General features: G+C 33.5%; 3 protein-coding genes across 4 annotated transcripts in view; 2 read left to right on the top strand and 1 right to left on the bottom strand.

Moving 5' to 3' along the window:
• Positions 1 to 765: 765 nt before the first annotated feature.
• LOC145973078 (uncharacterized) lies at positions 766 to 5,021 on the top strand. The gene is made up of 9 exons (XM_083102255.1): positions 766 to 909; positions 1,399 to 1,509; positions 1,687 to 1,804; positions 3,180 to 3,438; positions 3,576 to 3,683; positions 3,749 to 3,839; positions 4,463 to 4,590; positions 4,766 to 4,898; positions 4,971 to 5,021. Exons 1-9 carry the CDS (start codon positions 766 to 768, stop codon positions 5,019 to 5,021), a joined length of 1,143 nt encoding a protein of 380 aa, XP_082958381.1.
• A 1,573-nt stretch (positions 5,022 to 6,594) lies between these two features.
• The window catches only part of LOC145972643 (anoctamin-4), a 30,873-nt gene continuing 15,594 nt past the window's right edge, over positions 6,595 to 21,873 (top strand). The window contains exons 1-11 of one of the 2 annotated variants that reach the window (XM_083101391.1): positions 6,595 to 7,524; positions 8,325 to 8,646; positions 10,681 to 10,825; positions 11,965 to 12,247; positions 12,324 to 12,475; positions 12,990 to 13,235; positions 13,340 to 13,539; positions 13,670 to 13,807; positions 14,710 to 14,927; positions 15,022 to 15,330; positions 15,413 to 15,722. In XM_083101391.1, the coding sequence (XP_082957517.1) occupies positions 7,486 to 7,524; positions 8,325 to 8,646; positions 10,681 to 10,825; positions 11,965 to 12,247; positions 12,324 to 12,475; positions 12,990 to 13,235; positions 13,340 to 13,539; positions 13,670 to 13,807; positions 14,710 to 14,927; positions 15,022 to 15,330; positions 15,413 to 15,722 (2,362 nt within the window). In that variant the 5' untranslated portion in view covers positions 6,595 to 7,485. Of the gene's footprint in view, positions 7,588 to 8,324; positions 8,647 to 10,680; positions 10,826 to 11,964; positions 12,248 to 12,323; positions 12,476 to 12,989; positions 13,236 to 13,339; positions 13,540 to 13,669; positions 13,808 to 14,709; positions 14,928 to 15,021; positions 15,331 to 15,412; positions 15,723 to 21,873 lie in introns of both variants that reach the window. The other variant, XM_083101390.1, reaches the window with a different exon arrangement.
• Positions 17,137 to 18,493, bottom strand: LOC145972647 (uncharacterized). The gene is made up of 2 exons (XM_083101397.1): positions 17,567 to 18,493; positions 17,137 to 17,489 (listed from the first exon to the last, which is right to left on the bottom strand). The coding sequence occupies exons 1-2, from the start codon at positions 17,657 to 17,659 to the stop codon at positions 17,229 to 17,231; spliced, it is 354 nt and encodes a 117-aa protein (XP_082957523.1). The 5' UTR covers positions 17,660 to 18,493; the 3' UTR covers positions 17,137 to 17,228.

The raw sequence follows: 21,873 nt of genomic DNA, 5'->3' as shown, positions 1-21,873 counted from the left end.
ATTTCCGTAATTGACACTTCCTTAAGAAAAAAATTTAAACTTTTAAAAATATTAATTTATTTATCAATTTTTTCATTTTCATAGATGATAATTAAGATTTTAGTAAGTTTCGAGAAAAATAAGTTAATAATTTTAAATAATAATAAAAATTATTTAATTTGTATACATAATTACGGTTGTATATAAATGTATTTTCTCATGATAGATATGGTTACCATTAACTTCTAGAATATCAAAATGTTAATTGCGCTAATTTAAGATTTAAAAATGTATGCAGTTTTGATTAATTCATCTTTAAAAATAATACGAGCTTTAGTATACAAATAAACCCGATACTACAAAACTTAAAACTAAATGCTTCTCGAGGAGCAAGCATATGTTATGAATGCGTGTACTAAACTGAAGAATATGAAATTGTAGCAACAAAAAAATGATCATTACGCGTGCGCGACTTTCGCATAAATAATTTCCTCAATAAATATTTTTCCTTCTTATCCTATGGAAAAAAAGACACTCGCTCAATTTCCACCCTTACCAAATTGATCGCAAAATTAGAGACTATATGAAAGACACTGTTAAAAAATACGAATATTCTGATCTCAAGGTAGTATCTTATATCATCATTATGTAAAATTAAGTAATTTGTGCTAAAATTTATACTAGAGGAGAGAAGTAAATAATAGTTGATCGATCGGTGGAAAATGGTGGGGATAAGAGTAATTCTTGTCGGCATTTCGTCATATACATTTCAGACTTCGCAAAGAAATGAACAACATTAAAGGTAATTATTTCAGTCTAAATAAGATTCTTTTGCTCGTTATTGGTTTGTGGCCCTATCAACAATCAAATTTCGCACGATTTCAATTTATTCTTCTATCTGGTATTCTGACGACAAATGTTATATTTCAGGTAAATTTTAAAATAAATTTAATAAATTTTAAAAATAAATAATATAATAATATTTTTATATGATGAATTATTGCTAAATAAACTTTTCCCATATAAAATTTAAAAATCAATTAAGTCAACATGAAATTATATTATGTCAATATTATAATTCGTACATATATACACATATGAATATAAACATATATATGAGAATTAAAACACGAATACATACAGAATAAATATTAAACGCACGCACTTATACACTTGTATAATTTTGTATATATATATATATATATATATATATATATATTCTATATTTCCTCAAATATTGTTATATTATATTAATATATTATTTGTTATAAATATTATCAATTTTTTTAGAAAAGATTTAATATTATAGAATTCACAATTTATTTGTCCATATGTCTGCGTATGTATGTGCGCGAGTGACTTTAGAGGAATAATTTTACAATGCAAACTTGTATGTAAATATAAAATTACTATTTACAGTATATAATATTTCTCTTACAAAGATGGACTCCAAACTTCACCAAAGATCTAGCTTCCATATTTATGTTTACTCTCTTTATGATAAAATACAACATGTTCTCTGTTAAAGCTGTAAGTTAACTTGGAAAGTTGAAAGTTCGTACAGCCGAAACTTTATAAATTGATAATTTACTTGTTGACGAGACAAATATTCTTGACGAATAAGTACACTATGTTTTCTGACATTATTATGTAGAATTGATTTATAGAAAAGTTATAAGAATTGATATATGGTTATTAAAACAATAGGCGAAGGATTTACTGGAACAACTACTGCATGTGTGTAATGAATTAAAAGATGAAAGAGAAATTGCTATTATAGACGCATATGGATGTAATGGCAAACGTTATACTATTGCAATTACAAGTAAGATAATAATTTAGATTTGCATGTTACGTTTTCTTCTTGACACGCAAGAGCTTTTAAGATATTACTTTCGGAAAAACGAAAAATTGATTTCGAAATTGTAAGTTGTAATTACAGTTGTTCTCCGTTTACAATTTTTATTAAATATATCATTCATCTTTCATTTTCTTTTTTGCACTCTCTCTTTCTTTCTTCACCACTCTCCTCTTTACCTTCTAACAACGTCTCGTGTAATCTACGTAAATGATAATCAATGACAAATGTTTTTAAATCTCAAATGATAGAAAAGCAACGTAGCAATTAATTGCACCATAAAAGTCTATTAAAAATACATTAACTAAAAAAATTAAATTTTAAATGATTACTTGAAATAAAATATTAGTACAATTAAATATAAATACATATATTTATATGGGGTGTCAGGAAATTTTTCGCAGTCCCAAAGTGTGAAGGTAGATTGGCTCAAATTTAAAAGGATGGTCCTATACTATCTTAGGATTTTCGCAATAATTAATGAAAAATTAATTAAAGAAGATCGGCCAATGCGCGTGGCTAGAAAGTGCGTGGCGGTGAAGGCGGTCTCACTGTAACATAATGGCGAAGCGGTGATTGGGGAGAGGAAGAGCCTTCGCTGCGCGCCTACGCACTCATCGCTTCTCCCCTCCCCAATCACCGCTTTGTCGCGCGCCGCCGTTATGTTACAGTGAGACCGCCTTCACCACCACGCACTTTTAGCCACGCGCATTGACCGATCTTTTTTAATTAACTTTTCATTAATTATTGCGAATATCGCAAAATAGTATAGGACCTTTCTTTTTAATTTGAGCCAATCTACCTTCACACTTCGGGATTGCGAAAAATGTCCCGACACCCTGTATATAAAATTTTCTCTTTTGCATAACCTCTGCCCATATATACAAATAATAAAAAGAGTAATTAAAAAATAATTGGACAAATAATTTTTGAAATCTTAGAAGTAATGCAATTTAAAGAAGTGAAATGATATTCATACGTAATTATATATAAATTTATATATGATTATATGTAAGCAATTTCTACTTATTTCTTCAAATTTTGATTTTTCTAAAACAAATAATTCGAAAAATATTCTAATTACTTTTCAATTATTTTCTTCTTATTATTTTTCTTATTTTTTTATGCATACGGACAAAAATGATACAAGAAGAAAACATGTGGACATATGTTAAATGTAATTTTATATGTTTGTAATTATATATATATGTTCGTATTTCATTTATACACGGATTTTTTCCCGGATATGTATACACGCATCAATGTAACATAATGTGTAAACTAATTTAGAAATCTTATGTGTGGTAAAAATATAAATGACAATTTTCTAAAACTTTTCTAGTACTTGTCGTTTTCACTATATCGACTTTTATCGTTGTGTCATTTTGGTCGGATATTTTGAACGTTTTTTTAACGACAAACACATCAAGATCATATAACTTGATCATAACGAAGCATTTAATCAATCAAGAGAAGTATTTTTATTTGTTACTGCTGTATAACAGTATATCATTTTGCATCGGACTAACCGCATCATTAGCGATAGGAACAATGTTTTTTACGTATCTTCAATACGTTTGTGGGATGTTTAAAATTGCCAGGTATTGTTATAAGCGTTATAAAGATTTGGAAAATTTATTATTTGCAAACTAAACAAAATAGTTTTTAAACTTATCTGCAAAATCTATGTATTTGATAAAAATAATTCTTGCAACTAAAACACAAACATTATTTATAGCTACCGTATCAAACAAGCAATGAACGTTGACATGCTACGAAATCAAAAAGATATTTTGATATTGAAGAGTTTAATTTACGCTGTGAATATTCATCGACAAGCTATAAAGTTTGTATAAACCAGATAATATGCGTGCATTATGCAAAAATATTAACAAATTTTTATTTTTAAAGATTGTCTAAACACTTACAATACAGTTGCGAAACAATGATGTTCTATTTAATAGCATTTGGAGTAGGCTCGGTGAGCCTCAATCTGTTTCGAGTAAGTTTTCTTTGTTTCATTGTTAAATTATTATTTCTATTATAAATTTCATTATTACATAATAATACTCTTTATCAATGCAGGGAATTTTAAAATAAAATATCCTAACTTTTTTATTTCGCTATCTTGAATTTATTAATTTTGATATGAGATTCGTTTTTAGCAATCTAGAAAACTTTTATATGAAAAAAAAGGAAAAAGATATTTGATATATTTTCAAATCCTAATTTATTTATGTTCAATATAATAAAATATTGATTTATAATCAATTAATAATTATAATCATAATTATAATCAAATAATTTTTTGTAAAGATTAATAATTTTAGTCTAACATATTTAATTAATTAAAATATAAAATTTTATAACATTAAATAGGATAGTTATAACGCTGTAAAATACATTAAACTTAAAAATAAAAAGAAATAAAAATCAATAACATGCTTCTTTTGCAATTTCAACCGCAAATTTCTTTAAGTTGTGACGTGATGTAATTTGAGGACCAAAAATATATTTAGCGTTCAAAACGTTAAAAGTTTATTATTCTTTCTTTTTGTGTTTAGGAGTTATTTTTTTAAATTGTATTATCAGCGTGAAACGTCCGATTAATTTTAGATCTTTTAGATTGCATCACTTGAAGAGGGATTGATATTACCTTTTTTATATACAGTTATCGCCATTTTATATATGTTTTTAGCCAATTATATTGGTCAAATTATAACGAACCATAATCACCATGTATTTACTACTGCGTAAGAAACGTACCTGTAAAACAGTACGCATGTTAATTTATACTGTTACAATATAGAAATTAATAATTCTGCCACAAAGCACAAGCACAATGATGAAATTTACCGATAAAAAATCATTCCCGATGTGTTTCAGAGATTTTATTGAAAAATTTATCTCTTATAATTCATTTTCTAGGTATAACGTTCAGTGGTATATAGCTCCATTGCATATACAGAGAATAATATTATTTCTGTTACAAAGAAACTCGAAAAATTTTACTTTAAGCGTCGGTGGACTGTTCGTTGCATCTATAGAGTGCTTTGCTACGGTATGAGAGAAAAGAAAATCAAATATATCTAATTCAGCATAAATCATAAATATAAGGTAGTTTTTATTCTAGCTAGTGAAGACCTCAGTATCTTATTTTACAGTCATATATTCTACACGATGATAAAATTGTAATAATTTGAATTGTAGAAGCACGGTAAGAGAGAGCATAATCATAATAAAGAGATAATATTGTTATATAAAAAATTATATATATATATATATATATATATATATATATATTTCTTTTTTTTCATATATTATAGAAATTAAATCTTTTATTTTAGCATATGATTTAGCAATACTGAACTAATATAAAAAAGAATATAAAAGAATAAAGTTACTCAATTTATGATATTATTGCACATTACATTTTTATTGTATGTAGCATATAGTTACTTCAAGTATAATAAAGATTTAATTATTTTAAATTATTCTAAAAAACTTAGTATTACTATGTGGAATTATTTTTACTCATTTGTATGTTAATATTTTAAACAATAACAGAAGACATTGTACTTGTATTTTAATATTTTAGACTAATTTTAGAATAATAAAAATATTATAATTAATAATTAAAATATTTTAATTCATAATTCTTTAATTATTCTTTATAAAAATCAATTAAAATGATTCTTGTAGAAACGCCTAGCTTTTGCATTTTATTACTTTTAATTATTTTAATTGTATTGTGTTTCTTGATATATAACGTCACAGGAAATTTCTCATCAAAATATATTATATATGTTTATGTATATAAAGTGCAGTATGATTTACATTTCATATTCAAGTATTTTATTTAATAAAATATATTTTTAATATATATTGAAACATAATAATAACATAATTCAATATTTCACAATATGTATAATTATTTTTCCTTCCAGAAATTATAATATATCAAATGATAAGAAGGATGATCAAATATAAAATATGTATATGCTATATTTTTATAATAGTTAACACACACACACACACATACATATATATACACAACATATTTTATTTAAACTCTCTCAATGTGTCGTATTTGCTCATCGAATGCACTTTCAGTAAAATTATATATACACACACATAAGGGATTTAATAAAATCCTTCTCTATTTATATTTATTATAATATTCAATATCACTAAAAAATACTATATGATAATCACGACGTGGAAGCAACAACGTACAAGTTTGTTCAAATAAACTCGATGCCGAAACCAATACTGCAATCGTTTCATCAAAGTGCAGTAATTATTTCGATAAAAAGAAATAATCTCCTATAATAAGACGTTTTCAGCTCTAGCTTAGTTTATCAACGGTTTAACGCGTGATGAAAAAACTTATATAGATCATGCGTGCTTATATACCGCCGACACGTTCTTCAAGTTCAAACTTAAAAGAAGTACCAGTAATGCGTTCGACGTGACGTATGTAACACATGTTGTGTCCATCGGGTAACCATAGCAATTTCGAAAGCCTCGACATTCCGTTCGGCTGCTTCCACCCTCGTGCGAGGGGGGTGAAATCTTCCTCCCCCTTCCGGCAAAAGGGGAATGTGCACACACACATATATAGCTTCGCGAAATGTGTACAAGCACATAAATAAAGGACACTGATGGGACGATACATGTGTGTAATATATAAGTATTGCTCCACTATCCATTAGCCAGTATATGTTTCACTATCGTCGCAGAAGAACGGTATTAGTTCGATCGAGGATTCGTCTATACAAACGTGTTCTTAGACGCAGTCTAATAAAGGCTATAAGGAGCTACTTGGGCGTACCACTTGATCGCTTTACTAAGATCCAGGATCCTTCTGTGCCTATCAATTTGTAACAATTTATTGAATTATGAATTGAGAAAAGTTTTGGAAAAGATATATCCAAAAATATCATTCAGAGACACTAAATAAATCCAAATTGAAGAAATGACAGCAAGTGAATCAATCGTGTGTAATTGGTCAATCTAAACGTGAATCCAGGTGGTCAGGAAAATTTAAATGTGGAATTAAAGGGCGTCAGAGATCTAACACCATGCTCCGCTGCGTGAAAGCATACTCATGGCGATTAAATTGGCAGGGCTCCTTCGAAATCTTCGGTACTTCTCTCGTACCCCCATAATCCAGTAGCTGATTAACGCCTTTCTTCATCCTCGGACTACGTGACCCTGACCACCGATCGTATTTCTTCGAGTGAGGTCGTGATTCATTCATAATTAAACGATTAACCGACGCGAGGCCATCACCGTAACTAGTCCCGAGCTATCGACACTCGATCAATGTTCATTTTTACGTGATCAACTATCAGATCGAGAAAGCTTAAAGTGTGTTCTGGTGGCGGGTGGACGAATATTCCGAGGGAGACTTCGCAAAAGTATCGGATCACATTCCAAGATGGTTTACTTGAAGTTTACAAAATACTCCTCTCGACAGTGTCGCGTGCAAATTAAGTAATCATTCGAATAATCGCCTCGAAAAGTCATTGTTCCCGATAAAAAAAGCAAAAATGTTATCCGATATGGCGAAACTTCAAACCCTATCAGCCGAAAGTCCTCCGATCTGGCCTTGCGTATTTTAAAAGGGACTCGAAGAGGCCGACATGGATGATAACAAGCTGCAAGTAGACGATGACAGCCAGGTATACTTAACACCGTTCGAAAAATCGGTTTTGCATCCCGCGCATGTGAGAATATTTCTCATAGTGAGTTTAATGTTTCACATATCCATATATGTATTTTGTACACACACGCATACACAAATAAAATACTATAGAAAGAAAATCATATCAAATCTATTTTAGAAACTTTCAAAGTAATCTTAATTTTAATTTTTTATTATTTTATTATTATTTTATATTTATTTTTTTAACAAAAAATTTTATTATAATTACTTATTGTACGGAATTTGCATGGAATCAAGAGATTTTGTTTTTTTCTTTTAGTTAGTTTTTTAATCGCAGTGTGAGTGTGTCTCTAAAATAAAGCGAAGCATTAAAATAAATATCATAAAATAAACCATAAAATAAATAAATATTAAAATAAATGTACATATACATAAAATAAAAATTTTTAAAAATGCAAAAAACACATTTTATTAATATATCTAAATAACGTATTTATCGCGATATCTCTCAGAATGAAAATGCTCCTTATTCCAAATTTTTATATATATCATCTAAGCTACAATTATTCATTATAATAGCGTCCTTTTTTCGCCACGTAACGCTAACGAGAATGTATATTGAATTTTGATCTTTGAAGATGATAAAGCTATCGATCGTCCGACCATTTTGTTTATTGCAAACTCATTTTTATCTTTTACTATCGTTTATTATAGGATTCTCTGACAATGATTTATTGTCCTTTTCGATTACAAACGAGAATATGAACAGGATAACGTGATCACCGCGAGAAATCATAAACGTCTGAATAATTTCAGCATAACCACAGCCGAAGGCCCAGTAGCTGGGGCGCCTTTCTTCATCCGGACGACAATAGCCCCGTCGAATATCAGTTCAACGACGAAAAATCAAGCGGTTCGGGAAATACCTCTCGTGCGTCTTCGGCGAAATCATCATCGATCAAGAACGAGTCAAAATCGCTGGAATATAACTGCTCCACCTCGAATAGGGAAATCATTTACGAGCTCGATAAAAACGGTCTGCCATGCGGAGAGACGCCGGCAAGTATCAAGAGAAAATTGTCGAGAGCCAGCGTGGTTCATCCGTCTGGAACGACTCTGATTGCGCAGGATGCTTTCGGTGAGAATTGAATTCAACGATAAACTGAAACTCAAAACAAATGAAAATTAGAAGATTTAATTTTTACAAAAAGAATACATTATAAATTTTTACAAAGAGAATATATTATAAATTTATCTATAATTTATTATAAATATTTTATCATAGATTTATTTCAGATAATTTATTAAATATTTTTATTAAATTTAACATTTATTAGAGGATCTACATATTTTAATTGAATAATTTTTTTATAATTATTATATAAATATATATTAATATTAAATTGATTACAGTGATTTTATTAATTATAGAGGATCGTAAATGGTTCCGAAAATTAAAGAAGTAAGTCCTTAGATGATTAAGAAAGAAAAATTGATTATAAAGAAAAGCTTATGTACATTTTTTTCATAAACGACTTCCGGAGATACAGGATGTTCGACAAAAAAAATACATTTTTTTTAAATATCAAAGATTTCAATTATTTTCTTGTAATTTATTGTGTGTTAGTAATGTGCTAACTTTTAAGGATAAAAAATTCTGGCATATTCTGATTTCTGTTAGTGATATACAAGTTGATTATTGACAGATTTGACTGATTTTTGACTAGAAAAATTTCTGACAAAAGAATAAATTTTCTTCATAAAATCATCTACGAAATGACTTCTTTAATTTTTGGAACGTATTTAAGAACCACTCTGTGTAAAACCTTATATCAAGGTCCTTTATGTAAGGTCAACACATGTCTATACTCGGTTTAGCACACACATATCGGTTATCATGACATTTTCCAGTTTCCACGCGTCCTTTAAAAATCCATACGGTAATGCAAACTAATTTTAGCCCCGGTATCCATTTGTTTCGCGCTTTAATAGCTATAGAATTTGCTAAATGTAGCGCGATACGATCTCCGAATATATAAAAAGAATAAAAAAAATGAAATACTCGTAGAAACGCGCAACTAATGTCCATAACAGCAATAAAGCTATGTCAGTAAACCACGATCAATATGCGTACGAATGTCAGCGTGTCACGAATATCGGATATTAATAATGCAACGTTTAAGACTTGGCTCGTGGTATTATAGGAAAGCGTCCTATGTAAGCACTTTAACTTCGTGCTTTTAATTTTTTTCCACTTTTGAAAAATACACTCCGTATTTGCAAATACTAACAATTTCAAAATGAAAAGCTTTAAAGAAAAGGTTTTTACAATATTATATATTAGTGAGAAAGACCTTTAATTATCGAAGAATAACCTAATTCTTCCATATATACCTTTTAATTGTCTCTGACAAATAATTTTATTCATATTTTTTTTTTAGATATAATACGAGAAATAACATGAAAAATTTATAAAAAAATTTACGATTAATACAACAGGTTCTAATCCGTATTTAATAATGATAAATATCGATTGTTGTCAATAAATAAAATTATAACATTTTTATTCATATATAATTGCGGAATTACAAGAAATTTATATTTCTTGTAATTCCGCAATTATATATGAATAAAATTTATATTTTGTCGAATTTATATTTCTTTCGAATTTTAGATTTAAATTTATATTTTTTTCAAAAATTCATATTTTTACGAATTTATATTTTTTTCAAATTTGTTGATTTTAAATATTGATACTATTTTAGAAAAAATTATTATTGAAATCTTTTGTCACACATACACACATTACGTAAAACAAAAATGTATATTGAATTGTGTTAAGCTTTTTCAATTGATATAAACTTTATTGAGGAACAATAAATTTGGCATAATGAAAGTAGAGAAATTAGAAATAGAAATAAAATTAAAAGTAAAAAGAATCTTGTAACTTCTATTTTAAAAAATACGAAACATACGAAATGGACGATTAAGAGGCTACACGAATACCTCTTTGTAATAATTTATTAAATTTTTACATTTAATTAATTTGTTAAGTTATTAGTCAGTTAATTTGTTACATTTTTATTAGCGTAATAAAGAAGATGATAATAATTAAATTAATTTAAAAAGAATTGTGCACAAGATTATGATAATTCTGTTTAAATTGGACAAGGTCCTAAACTCACGGCACCTGCTACTCCGGAAATCAACCCCTCGTTACCGGATACGCCAGTTTCGCCGGATTTCGCCGAGGCCATCGGGAATTCATTGCCGAAAGAAACGGACGCGGGAATCGATTCCGAAACACTTTATTTTCGGTAAGTAATTATCTTTCGTGATCACAAATGTCACGAGTTATTTTAGATTTTCTTTGTAAAGCTCTCGAATAAAAACATATAACATCGTATAAATACATATAGAGACGGACATATAGGCATCTTTTTCCATTATAACAAGCTAATACGATTCTCCGGAGGAACATCAGCCATTGTCTTATCATTCTTCTATCGTTGTGCGAACATATAAGCGAATAACACAAGCGTAGAGAATGTGGAAAGTCATTTATTTCTGAGTCTCTTTTATTTTTAGGTGTCCTTAATTTAAAAGCATACGCGGACGCGAAAAAGAGTTATTATTAGATTGAGTCATTTTTCGAAACGATTTCTTAGAGGAAAGAGGGGTATCAAGGTTAATATAAATTAATATTTATTATTAATTTATTAATATTATTAATTATTAATTTATTAATATTATTAATTTAATAATATTTATTATTATTTTATTAATAAGATTTCCTTTCTTTTTCTTCCTCTAAAACGTTATATCTGTATTTTTCAACAATTAAATATCAGAATTTATCTGTGTTTATTTAGTTTACTCATCAGAAATCTATTCATTCATTTGTTACTTATGTATTAAATCGACTTCCATAAAGATTCTTGCAGTTTTGCAAAATCTTTTTTCTGTATTTTTTTGACAATTTACATAATCTATAAATAGCGATAAATAGTTTTTGTAATAATTTGAGATCCTTGCAGTTTTGCAAAATCTTTTTTCTGTATTTTTTTGACAAATTACATAATCTATAAATAGCGATAAATAGCTTTTGTAATAATTTATTCTAAATGCGTTTGTAGAGATTTTTAAATAAATTTTATATATTATGAATACTGGTTTTTTTCACAGTTTACCTTTTTTTTTTAATGAAAATATCCTGTACGCACGTGCACGAAAATATCTCGCATTAAAAATGTAAACATTGAAAAATAAAGAGAATGTCTCTTTTAAAATTATTTTATTTTTATAAATGAAAAAATAAACAACTTTGTTCTACAAATTCAAGAACCTTGTATAATTAAAAAATTTATTGTAGTGTACTTTTCTATATATTTTTACCATGTTTCTCATTGAGTATGTCGGCATTATTTGCTGATCGAACTCAATATGATAATTTTAGCGATGGTCATCGAAGAATCGATATGGTATTGGTCTACCAGGAAGAAAATGAAGGAGTCATGACCGAAATAGAAGCTCGTCGTCGAGAACACAGACGAGTATTTCAACAGAATCTTTTGAAGGAGGGTCTGCAACTGGAGCTGGAGCCGAAGGAGAATTCGTTTGATGGAAAAACATATTTTCTAAAATTACACATACCTTGGAAAATAAAGGTGCAATATGCGGAAGTAATGAGCTTGAAACTACCCACAAAGAGATTTAAAACCATCCCTGTGAAAACTTGGGTACGTCTCTTTTAAAGCTAGGCATCTGTATTATATTTCGTATTATAAATGTGATGCCCGAATTTTTTGAAAATAGGATACAGACGGTGCCAAAGAAACATCAAAATTTGTGGAGAGATGGAGGCGATGCGTTCAGTGGGCACGTAAAATACATACTTGGGACACCTCAAAGTATCCCGAGGAACCGAACTTTTACGATTATATAGATTCCGGCGATCTCGAGGAAAGGTAATATACATATATAAGGTGTTCTAAAATTATCGAATGTCCTTTCAATAACAGAATCTTTGGCCAATTTGAGAACAATTTTTCTTCTTTCTTTAATTTTTGCTCTTTAATTTATTTTAATAGAATTTTAATTTAAAAGCTTACAATTAGTTACAAATATATATGATGGTAAAAATGGAGTTATTTAAAATTAATTAAATTATAATTAAAGTTTAATTAATTAATTTAATTAATTAATTAAAATTAATTTAATTAATTAATTAAGTTGATTAAATTTTATTATTGGTAAAAAATAAAATTACAAAAAATGATTTTGTCTTCGACATTTTGGCTGAAAAAAAAATCGTCTTCAAATTGACCAAAGAATCTGTTATTAAAATGACATCCGATTTTGGAACATCCTGTATAAATATTGCGCGAAATAAAAAATATTATTAAAAATATTATTGTTATTAAATTTTTAAATTTAATATAATTTTTTAATATAATTTTTGAATTTAATATAATTTTGAAGATTTATCGTAAAGGAGAGAGACAATGCTTATACGCCTGCTCAGAGATCATTGATAGTGATGCAAATATTGTTGCGAACGAGATATGACGAGAACCACGAGAAATCTGGTATTCGTAGGCTTCTAGCGGATGGAACGTATCTCGATTGCTTCTCATTGCACGAGGGCCCTTACAATAAACCTACGTGCAATGGAGAAATTCTCGATAGATATCTGTTGTATTTAATATGGGCAAGACCCTCGCAATGGTAATATTATACACACACATGGTAATTTATATACATGATTATATTACTTCGAGTATTCGACATAGCATTGAAATTAATTATGTTTATTTTTAATATAATCCCAGGTATAAGAAACAACCGTTATGGTTGATAAGGCGGTATTTCGGCGAGAAAGTTGCTCTTTACTTCGCGTGGTTAGGATTTTACACGAAATGCTTATATCCGCCGGCAGTGGTGGGACTTTTGTGTTTCTTTTATGGCCTTGGGAGCATGGAAGGCGAGGACAATGTACCCAGCAAGGAGATATGCGACTCTAATTTAGCTGGTAAATTTCTTCATGTACATTATTTGCCTCGAGTCTCGCAATAGAATGATAGAAAAAAAAATCACATTTCATCATGATATTTTAACATCTTAAACAATACTTGTAATTTTATGCAATCGCAATTTTTCAGGAAATATCACTCTATGTCCTCTTTGTGATAAAGCGTGTACCTATCAGAAGCTCGGCGATTCCTGTATATTTTCGAAGCTGACTTATTTATTCGATAATCCTGCCACTGTCTTCTTCGCCATTTTTATGTCCTTTTGGGGTAAGATTCGAGAAAGAGGAGAAAACATTTTCTCTTCTCTATTCTAACATATGTATCTGTGTGTTTTATTAATGTTTTAATATAAGGTGAAACCAGCTTAAATCAATATCAAATATACCTATGATGAACAGATTTTATTAGATTTTATTTAATTAAGAAATTTACAAATATTTACTAATTTATTAAACAATTAATAATTCTATCAATTTTTTATTAATTGAAATATTTTAATTACTTTTAACTCTTAGATTAGATTTTGTAAAAATATTGAAAAAGGTACTTTTTTCGGGCCTTATGTAAAAATGTCTCAATTAAATATAATCTTCTTTTTTATACGTTTTGTCCATAGTTTGCCAAAAAAAAATGATAAAAATAATATTATAATAGCGCAAGAATATATTATTCCTACGTTGGGCCTTTTTTCATTTTTAAAGAAAAGTACATCCTTAGAGAATATATATATACAGGGTGTCCCAGACTTAATGAATCAGCCGTTAATAATAGATTCCTGAGATCATTTGGAGACGAAAATTCTAATACCAAAATGTTGAGGAAGACTTCATAAAAATATTCAAACTACTGACTACTGTCGCATTGAAGACACAACCGCGCTCACTGCAGAATCCTATTTTTTATTTTATATTGATATTTTATGTCCCTCTATTGATATCGATATTATTGCGTTGTACGCGGGTCCGTTGCACTATGTTCCTGAGCATAGGAGAACGAAACGCGCCGATTGGTAATCTTTAATCTTTTGTAGCGCCGAAACTACATCTTTCTCAACATTTTGGTATTAAGATTTTCGTTTCCAAATGATCTCAGGAATCTACCATTAACGGCTGATTCGTTAAATCTGGGACACCCTATATATATATATATCTTTTCTTGACACAACGCAGCTACTACGTTTCTCGAGCTTTGGAAACGACGACAAGCTGTGATTGTTTGGGAATGGGATCTTCAGAACGCCGATTACGATGAAGAGCCCAGACCCGAATTCGAGGCGTCCGTTAAAACGTTCCGAATAAATCCCGTGACGAAGGAAAGAGAACCATATTTACCTGCTTGGTCTAAAGCCGTACGATTTTTGGCCACAGGCTCGATAGTATTCTTCATGGTAATTATATTACATGTATTTCAGCGCGTTTTCCTCGCTGTATTATTAAATAATTGAAGGATTGTACACTATCCTTCCTTTGCCTTTATTACAGATATGCGTAGTTCTTGGAGCGGTCTTAGGGACAATCGTATACCGCATTTCGCTGGTCGCCGTCTTTTACGGCGGCGGTGGTTCTTTCCTAAAGAGACACGCAAAAATATTCACCTCCATGACTGCCGCGCTTATTAATCTGGTGATAATAATGATACTCACGCGAATATATCATCGATTGGCACGGTGGATGGTCAATATGGAGAATCCGAGAACGCAGACGGAATACGAAGCCAGCTATACGTTCAAAATCTTTTTATTCGAATTCGTCAATTTTTATTCCTCCCTGATTTACATCGCTTTTTTCAAAGTAAAATATATATAAATACAATAATGTTGATACATGCGCTGAACACTTCTCAAAATTTATATCCATTGATCTCAATTTTCAGGGAAGATTTTTCGTTCATCCTGGCGACGCGGACGCGAGATCCTCGGAATTTTATCGCATCAAGACAGACGTATGCGATCCCGCTGGTTGCCTCTCGGAGGTCTGTATCCAACTTGCGATTATAATGGTCGGCAAGCAGTGCTTCAATAATTTTGTCGAGATCCTGTCACCGAAATTATGGAACTGGTGGCGCAAAAGGACACAAGTGGCGGCGACAAAGAATCACGACAGAAGATACACTTGTTGGGAGAAGGATTATCAGCTTCAAGATCCGGGAAGGTTAGCCTTGTTCGAGGAATATTTAGAAATGAGTAAGTATAATTATTCTTGCGCGCACACAAGTAGTAAGACTATGAGGTTTCTAACGCAGGGGCTCCGAGGGGGGGTGAGGGGCGAGGGGGAACCGCGGGGGGGGGTGACGTCACGGGGGGGGTGACGTCACGCGGGGTGACGTCACGCGGGGGGGGGGTGACGTCACGTGCGGGGGATGATGACGTCACGCGGGGGGGGGGGGGGTGACGTCACGTGCGGGGGATGATGACGTCACGCGGGGGATGATGACGTCACGTGCGGGGGATGATGACGTCACGCGGAGATGATGACGTCACGCGGGGGATGATGACGTCACGCGGAGATGATGACGTCACGCGGGGGATGATGACATCACGCGGGGGATGATGACGTCACGCGATGGATGAGGGGGTCCGCGCGGGTAGGGGGGATCCGCGGCGCGAGCGATGGACGAGGGGGTCCGCGCGGGTAGGGGGGATCCGCGGCGCGAGCGATGGACGAGGGGGTCCGCGCGGGTAGGGGGGATCCGCGGCGCGAGCGATGGACGAGGGGGTCCGCGCGGGTAGGGGGGATCCGCGGCGCGAGCGATGGACGAGGGGGTCCGCGCGGGTAGGGGGGATCCGCGGCGCGAGCGATGGACGAGGGGGTCCGCGCGGGTGGGGGGGACGGGTGTGAGAAGAATAGCGCTACGTGTGGGAAAAGGATAGCGTAAAGTGTGTGAAGAGGACAGTGCGACAAGGATGACACGTGACATCATCAACATGTGACAAGGATGGCGTCAACGTGGGACAAGGACGACGCATTATAAGATGCCACATAGGTGGGAGCAGGACGACGCAAAGGTAAGTGAGTGATAGCGACGAGCTTGTGAATGAGAGAGAACGATAATAGCGCGAAGAGAACGCATACGAAAGAGAACTATAATATCGCGAGAACAACGTGTGCGAGAGAGAACGATAATAGCTAAGATAACGCGTGCGAGCGAGAACGAAGATATCGCGAGACTTACAACTAACGCGAGACTTATTGTTAGAACGATAGCGCGTACGAAAGAGAGAGAGAGAGAACGATATTGCTATACTTACAACTAGCGCAAGAGAGACGCAAGGGATGGGAACGCAAGGAGAGGCGCGTAAATAAATACATTTCTTTTCAATACTAAATATAACATTTATTTTAAAATGTGTGTGTGTGTATTATACAATTTGTGTGTGTGTGTGTGTGTGTGTGTGTGTGTGTGTGTGTGTGTGTGTGTGTGTGTGTGTGTGTGTGTGTCTAATAAAATAATAATATAATAATATAAAATTTAAAATTTAAAAAATATAATAATAATAAGAATAGTAATATAATAATATAAAATTTAAAATTTAAAAAATATAATAATAATAAGAATAGTAATATAATAATAAAATAAAAATATAAAAATATAAAATACATGGGGAGGCCGCTCCTGCAACAGAAAAAGAGACATTTCATTAGCTTTATTTTAATAATTAATAATAAAAATTATAAAAAATAGATATACCTTAGCCCCCTGGGGCTACTAAGTCCTCCCACTCCTCCTCTTCTTCCCAATCTTCCTCTTCTTGGACCCATATCTCTTCTTCTATTTCTTCGTAGGGCTCTTCCCCGAAGAGCCGCCGCAGATCAAATATATCTCCATCTAGGCCCTCCGGGGTGTCGCCCCACACGTCTCCAAAATTCTCCCTCTCGGCCCGGCGCACCGCCCGCACCCACTGGCGGTGCTCTATGTTCATGAAGCCCGGTATGCGGACTTCATCCTGGAACTACATAAAAAGTATAATTAATATAAATACAAAATTTTTTACACTTTTTCACAAAATAATCACAAAACACTACTTACGTTCCACGTGAAAGTCATGTTGAGTGCTACGATACATAATATGTCCATCAATTTCGTCTTCCAGTCCTTGTACAATGATGCAAGATGATCCATTGTTTTTTAAACTTTTACACACTTCTTACTCGCGCACTTCTAAACTCTTTCTGATGAGAGAACGAGGTCTCGGCACGAGATTTTATAGCAGAGATGCGACATTATCACCATATCAAAAACGCGTCGTAAGACAAAAGTATACGCGGTCCCATGCAACTCTCAGCGTGGTATATAATATAATATTAATATTATCATATCGCTACTTTGTGAGGAGACAACGAGGTCTCGACACGAAACTTTAGAATAGGGACATATCATTATCGCTTTACCAAAAACGCGTCGTAAGACAAAAGTATGCATGATATAATATAACATTATAATGTGTCAACCCTGCTCGAACGGTCATCGAACGCAAACGAACGCTCGTCGAACGGTCATCGAACGGAAACGAACGCTCGTTGAACGGTAATTGAACGATCATCGAACGGAAATGAACAGTCATCGAACGGAATTGAACGGTAATTGAACACCCGTCGAACGGAAACGAACGCCCGTCGAACGGTAATCGAACGGAAACGAACGGTAATCGAACGGAATTGAACGGTAATTGAACGCCCGTCGAACGGAAACGAATGCCCGTTGAACGGTAATCGAACGGAAACGAACACCCGTTGAACGGTCATCGAACGGTAATTGAACAGTAATCGAACGGAAACAAACGCTCGTCGAACGGTAATTGAACGGTAATCGAACGGAAACGAACGCCCGTCGAACGGAAACAAACGCTCGTTGAACGGGAATGAACGCTCGTCGAACGGTCATCGAACGTAAAACTATATTCAATTATCAAATATTTAAATGTTTTATCATGTACCACAATGTAGTATCGAAATACAATATCTGTGGCAGCTGTGTCGCGTACGGAAACACGATACTGCACACGTACATAGATAGAGATGAGGAAAGAAAGGAGAGAATAAGAAAGACGATAAAAATATATTGCATCATCAATTTATTATAAATATGGATTCGATGAATCATGATGTTTCAACCACCAATTATAAATCTTAAATACATTTTCTAAAGCACAATTTTTTACATGATTTTCACAACGTACAGTATTCTTAACATCTAACTTATTTAAAGAAGCTACATCCTCATAATCTGCATCCAAAGTTTCGATAATCACATCGTTTCTTGCATCATTGTCCAGTATATCGGCTAGCCATTGCCGTTTTTCATGCCCTTTAACGTACACGAGAGGTGACGCATCATCATCCTCCCCCGTTGCACCCATCACCGCTGTCGTAATTAAACGTTTCGATTTCCAATATGAAACGTGTCCATCATTCCACGATAATCCATGGTGATTTTTCATCAACCATAAAACCTGACATCTCTCAGATTTTGTGAGCATGTGCCATGGTTCGGGACATGTAAAAATATAATGAGAAAGTACGGATCCCTTTCTCAGAACAGCAGCTTCCTTCACGACAAAATTTTTCCCAACGATAAATCCTTGTAGATCCACAAACGTTGGCACAGCCATGATGACAAGATCCGATCGCAGACTGATGTCGATCGTCAAACATCTCAATCTTTTATATTTTTTCATATGCAATGGAGGGGATATTTGCTGACTTATGTAATTTTGCGGACTACATTGGTCAATGGATTATATTCGACAACCCGATCGTGCAAGATGAGGCAGTAGGCGGTAGTATTCGCCGGTATATTTTCCCTGCATTCAAACTCTATTCTCACGTCCACGGTAGCAGTTTTGACAGACTCGTTTTGTCGCGAGCAATCAATGACCGCGAGAGGACCGCAATGTAGAAACTTTGAAATGGTTAATAGCGTTGCATTATCATCGCATCCATAATAAGATTTGCGAAAACGAGAGTACATGTTGAATAGAACGGCGAATCTATTTTTTTCAAAATCTAAATTTAAATCATCATAGGGATAAAATTCCGAGTTTAAATAGAGTTTAACGTTGGTTAATTTGCAGTCATCGAATAATGTAACATCTTGTGACACTGAATTCTTTTTACCAGTTTGCAATGCAAAGATCACGTATCGTGGTTTCTCTAGCTGGGAGGCGGCTTTCACGGTCCATGAATGCTTAGTCGTGCTATGCAGCAGAGGAAATTCGTATAGATCCCAAGATCTGAAACTCATATTCAAGTATCGTCCGCTTTCCAACATTCGCAACATCGACAATTTATTAATCTCGTTCAATATTACATGAGGCATACGCCACTGTATCTTGAGTAATTCAATCTCTGCCTCCGACGATGGGTGTCCGAATAGACAATTATTATCGTTGCGCGAACGTATCAAAATCAATTCGTGACGAGCGTTAATCACAACGCGTTTATAATCTTCGCAAAATCCCAGCAGCATGTTGAGCGGTACACAATAGTTGAAATAATTTTTGTCACCATTGTACGTCAAATCCCACGCAGCGTTCTTCAAGTTTATACTTTTCTGGTGCGTTAGAGAGACATAATTTTTGAGCGTCGAAGTTATTCCAACATTTCTGTTGCGATCAATCTCTACTCCGTCGAGTTCGTATCGAAGCTCATCAAACATGAATGCGACGCAATTGTTTCCCAATACAACCTTCATTTCGTCATTCGCTTTACGCACATTAAACCTTCCCTCGATGTAAAGAAAGCTTTCGCACGGTAACGTGTACAAATCCTGATGTTGTATAGGTATTCGTATCTCGTCGCTGTATCCAAGCATCGTATTGGCGTACGGATTGTATGTATGAGTCTCAATCTTGACGATGCGATCGTCAAAGACTGGTTCACCTCCGATATTCAAAATATCAATCATTCTTTTCGTACGATGAATCCCAATGATTTTAAAAATTCACGATTCAACGCGCTCAGCTTCTTCTTAATGGCTATCTTATTATTGTCACCCGATACCGCAATAGTATTGTCCCTCGTAAAAGTATTGTCTCTCGCGTGCTCCGTTTCGTTCAGCACGAGCATACTATGTTTGTCGCCGCCGTATATGCAATCTTACGGTAATTTCCTCTCCTCGAAAATCGAGCAATCGACCTCTTTGATCCACAATACGTATTGTTAAATCCGTAATGCTCCGTACGATGATCGGCAGGTAAATGATCTGTGCCGGCGTTTCCGATATCTTATATCCTGGTGGTACGCTCGGTGAAAATTCATGTATTGTGTGTACGCGCATGCCATTGCTGTACGCACCAGTAGTCATGTTACATTCTATACGAATAATATTTACGTTTATAATATTAACTGGTTCGTCCGATTCGTACCACTCGCGAGGTTGCAATATACGATTCGATGAGAATCCAAGCAAGGATCCTACATTGTTGGGTTTGGTAAAGTTTATTCTGTAGGCACATTTGATTTCGCTCTTTAGCGTGCTATGATTGGCGCGGAGCGCTATTGGATATTCCTCATCATAATCGTTTTCAACATCTCTGGAAAGGTGTTCATCTTGCAAAATTGCACGTTTGAGATAGTCATTTATAGCGTGCAATTCGTACGATCCTTCGGGAATCGTAATTTCCTTGTCGTCGTTGCCAAAGTAAAATTTATTATTCAAAAAATTTACGTTTGGAATCGTATGATAAGTTTCAAAATCCGTTAATCCAAGCTCGTAATCGGCATCAGTCAAATCTATAGCGGGAAAATAGCTTACAGCGAGAACGCTGCTTCTGCCAGTCAACGTAAGTGTCAGTGACATGTCGAACGAATACTGAGTCATGACGATGGATTGTCAGGCTTTAAATTGATCGTCGACTGTTTGAAGAAATTTTAAACACAACTGTCCACAGATGCTCTGATTGTAACTTTGATAAGATGCATAATTGTATTCAATTTTCACTCGTCCGAAATATCGCACAAGTTCCTTGGGTGGTCGAAGGTTTCCAAAACTGTCGAAATATACGATACGATCTCCCCTCTTTGCGTACGCTACCCAATGAGTACCGGGACCATCAACGTCATCCAAATTGACGATACCGCTCTCGTTTCGTCGTACACTGCTTATTGGTAAATTATTGCGCATGAAAACACCTCTAAAGAACGGTATGTGCATACGTTTCGCCAATTGTTCCAATTGCACGTTAGTTGTCGCACCCGTAGGCATTTTTAATGTTTTTTCGACGTTTTTTTTTTTCTCTTAGACTTTGTTGAGAATCCCTGTCCACGCTTGTACGGAGCAAGATAAAGTCCGCGACCTTCCATAGCGCGATTGTGACGCTGCAACTCTTCCAGCTG

The sequence above is a fragment of the Camponotus vicinus genome, unplaced genomic scaffold (genome assembly GCF_025532165.1).
Source record: "Camponotus vicinus isolate PSW18456_S1 unplaced genomic scaffold, iyCamVici1.0 SCAF_6, whole genome shotgun sequence".
In the NCBI taxonomy this organism is placed as follows: domain Eukaryota; kingdom Metazoa; phylum Arthropoda; class Insecta; order Hymenoptera; family Formicidae; genus Camponotus; species Camponotus vicinus.
The sequence above is the reverse complement of the archived record's forward strand: the minus strand, read 5'-3'. Positions and strand labels throughout refer to the sequence as shown.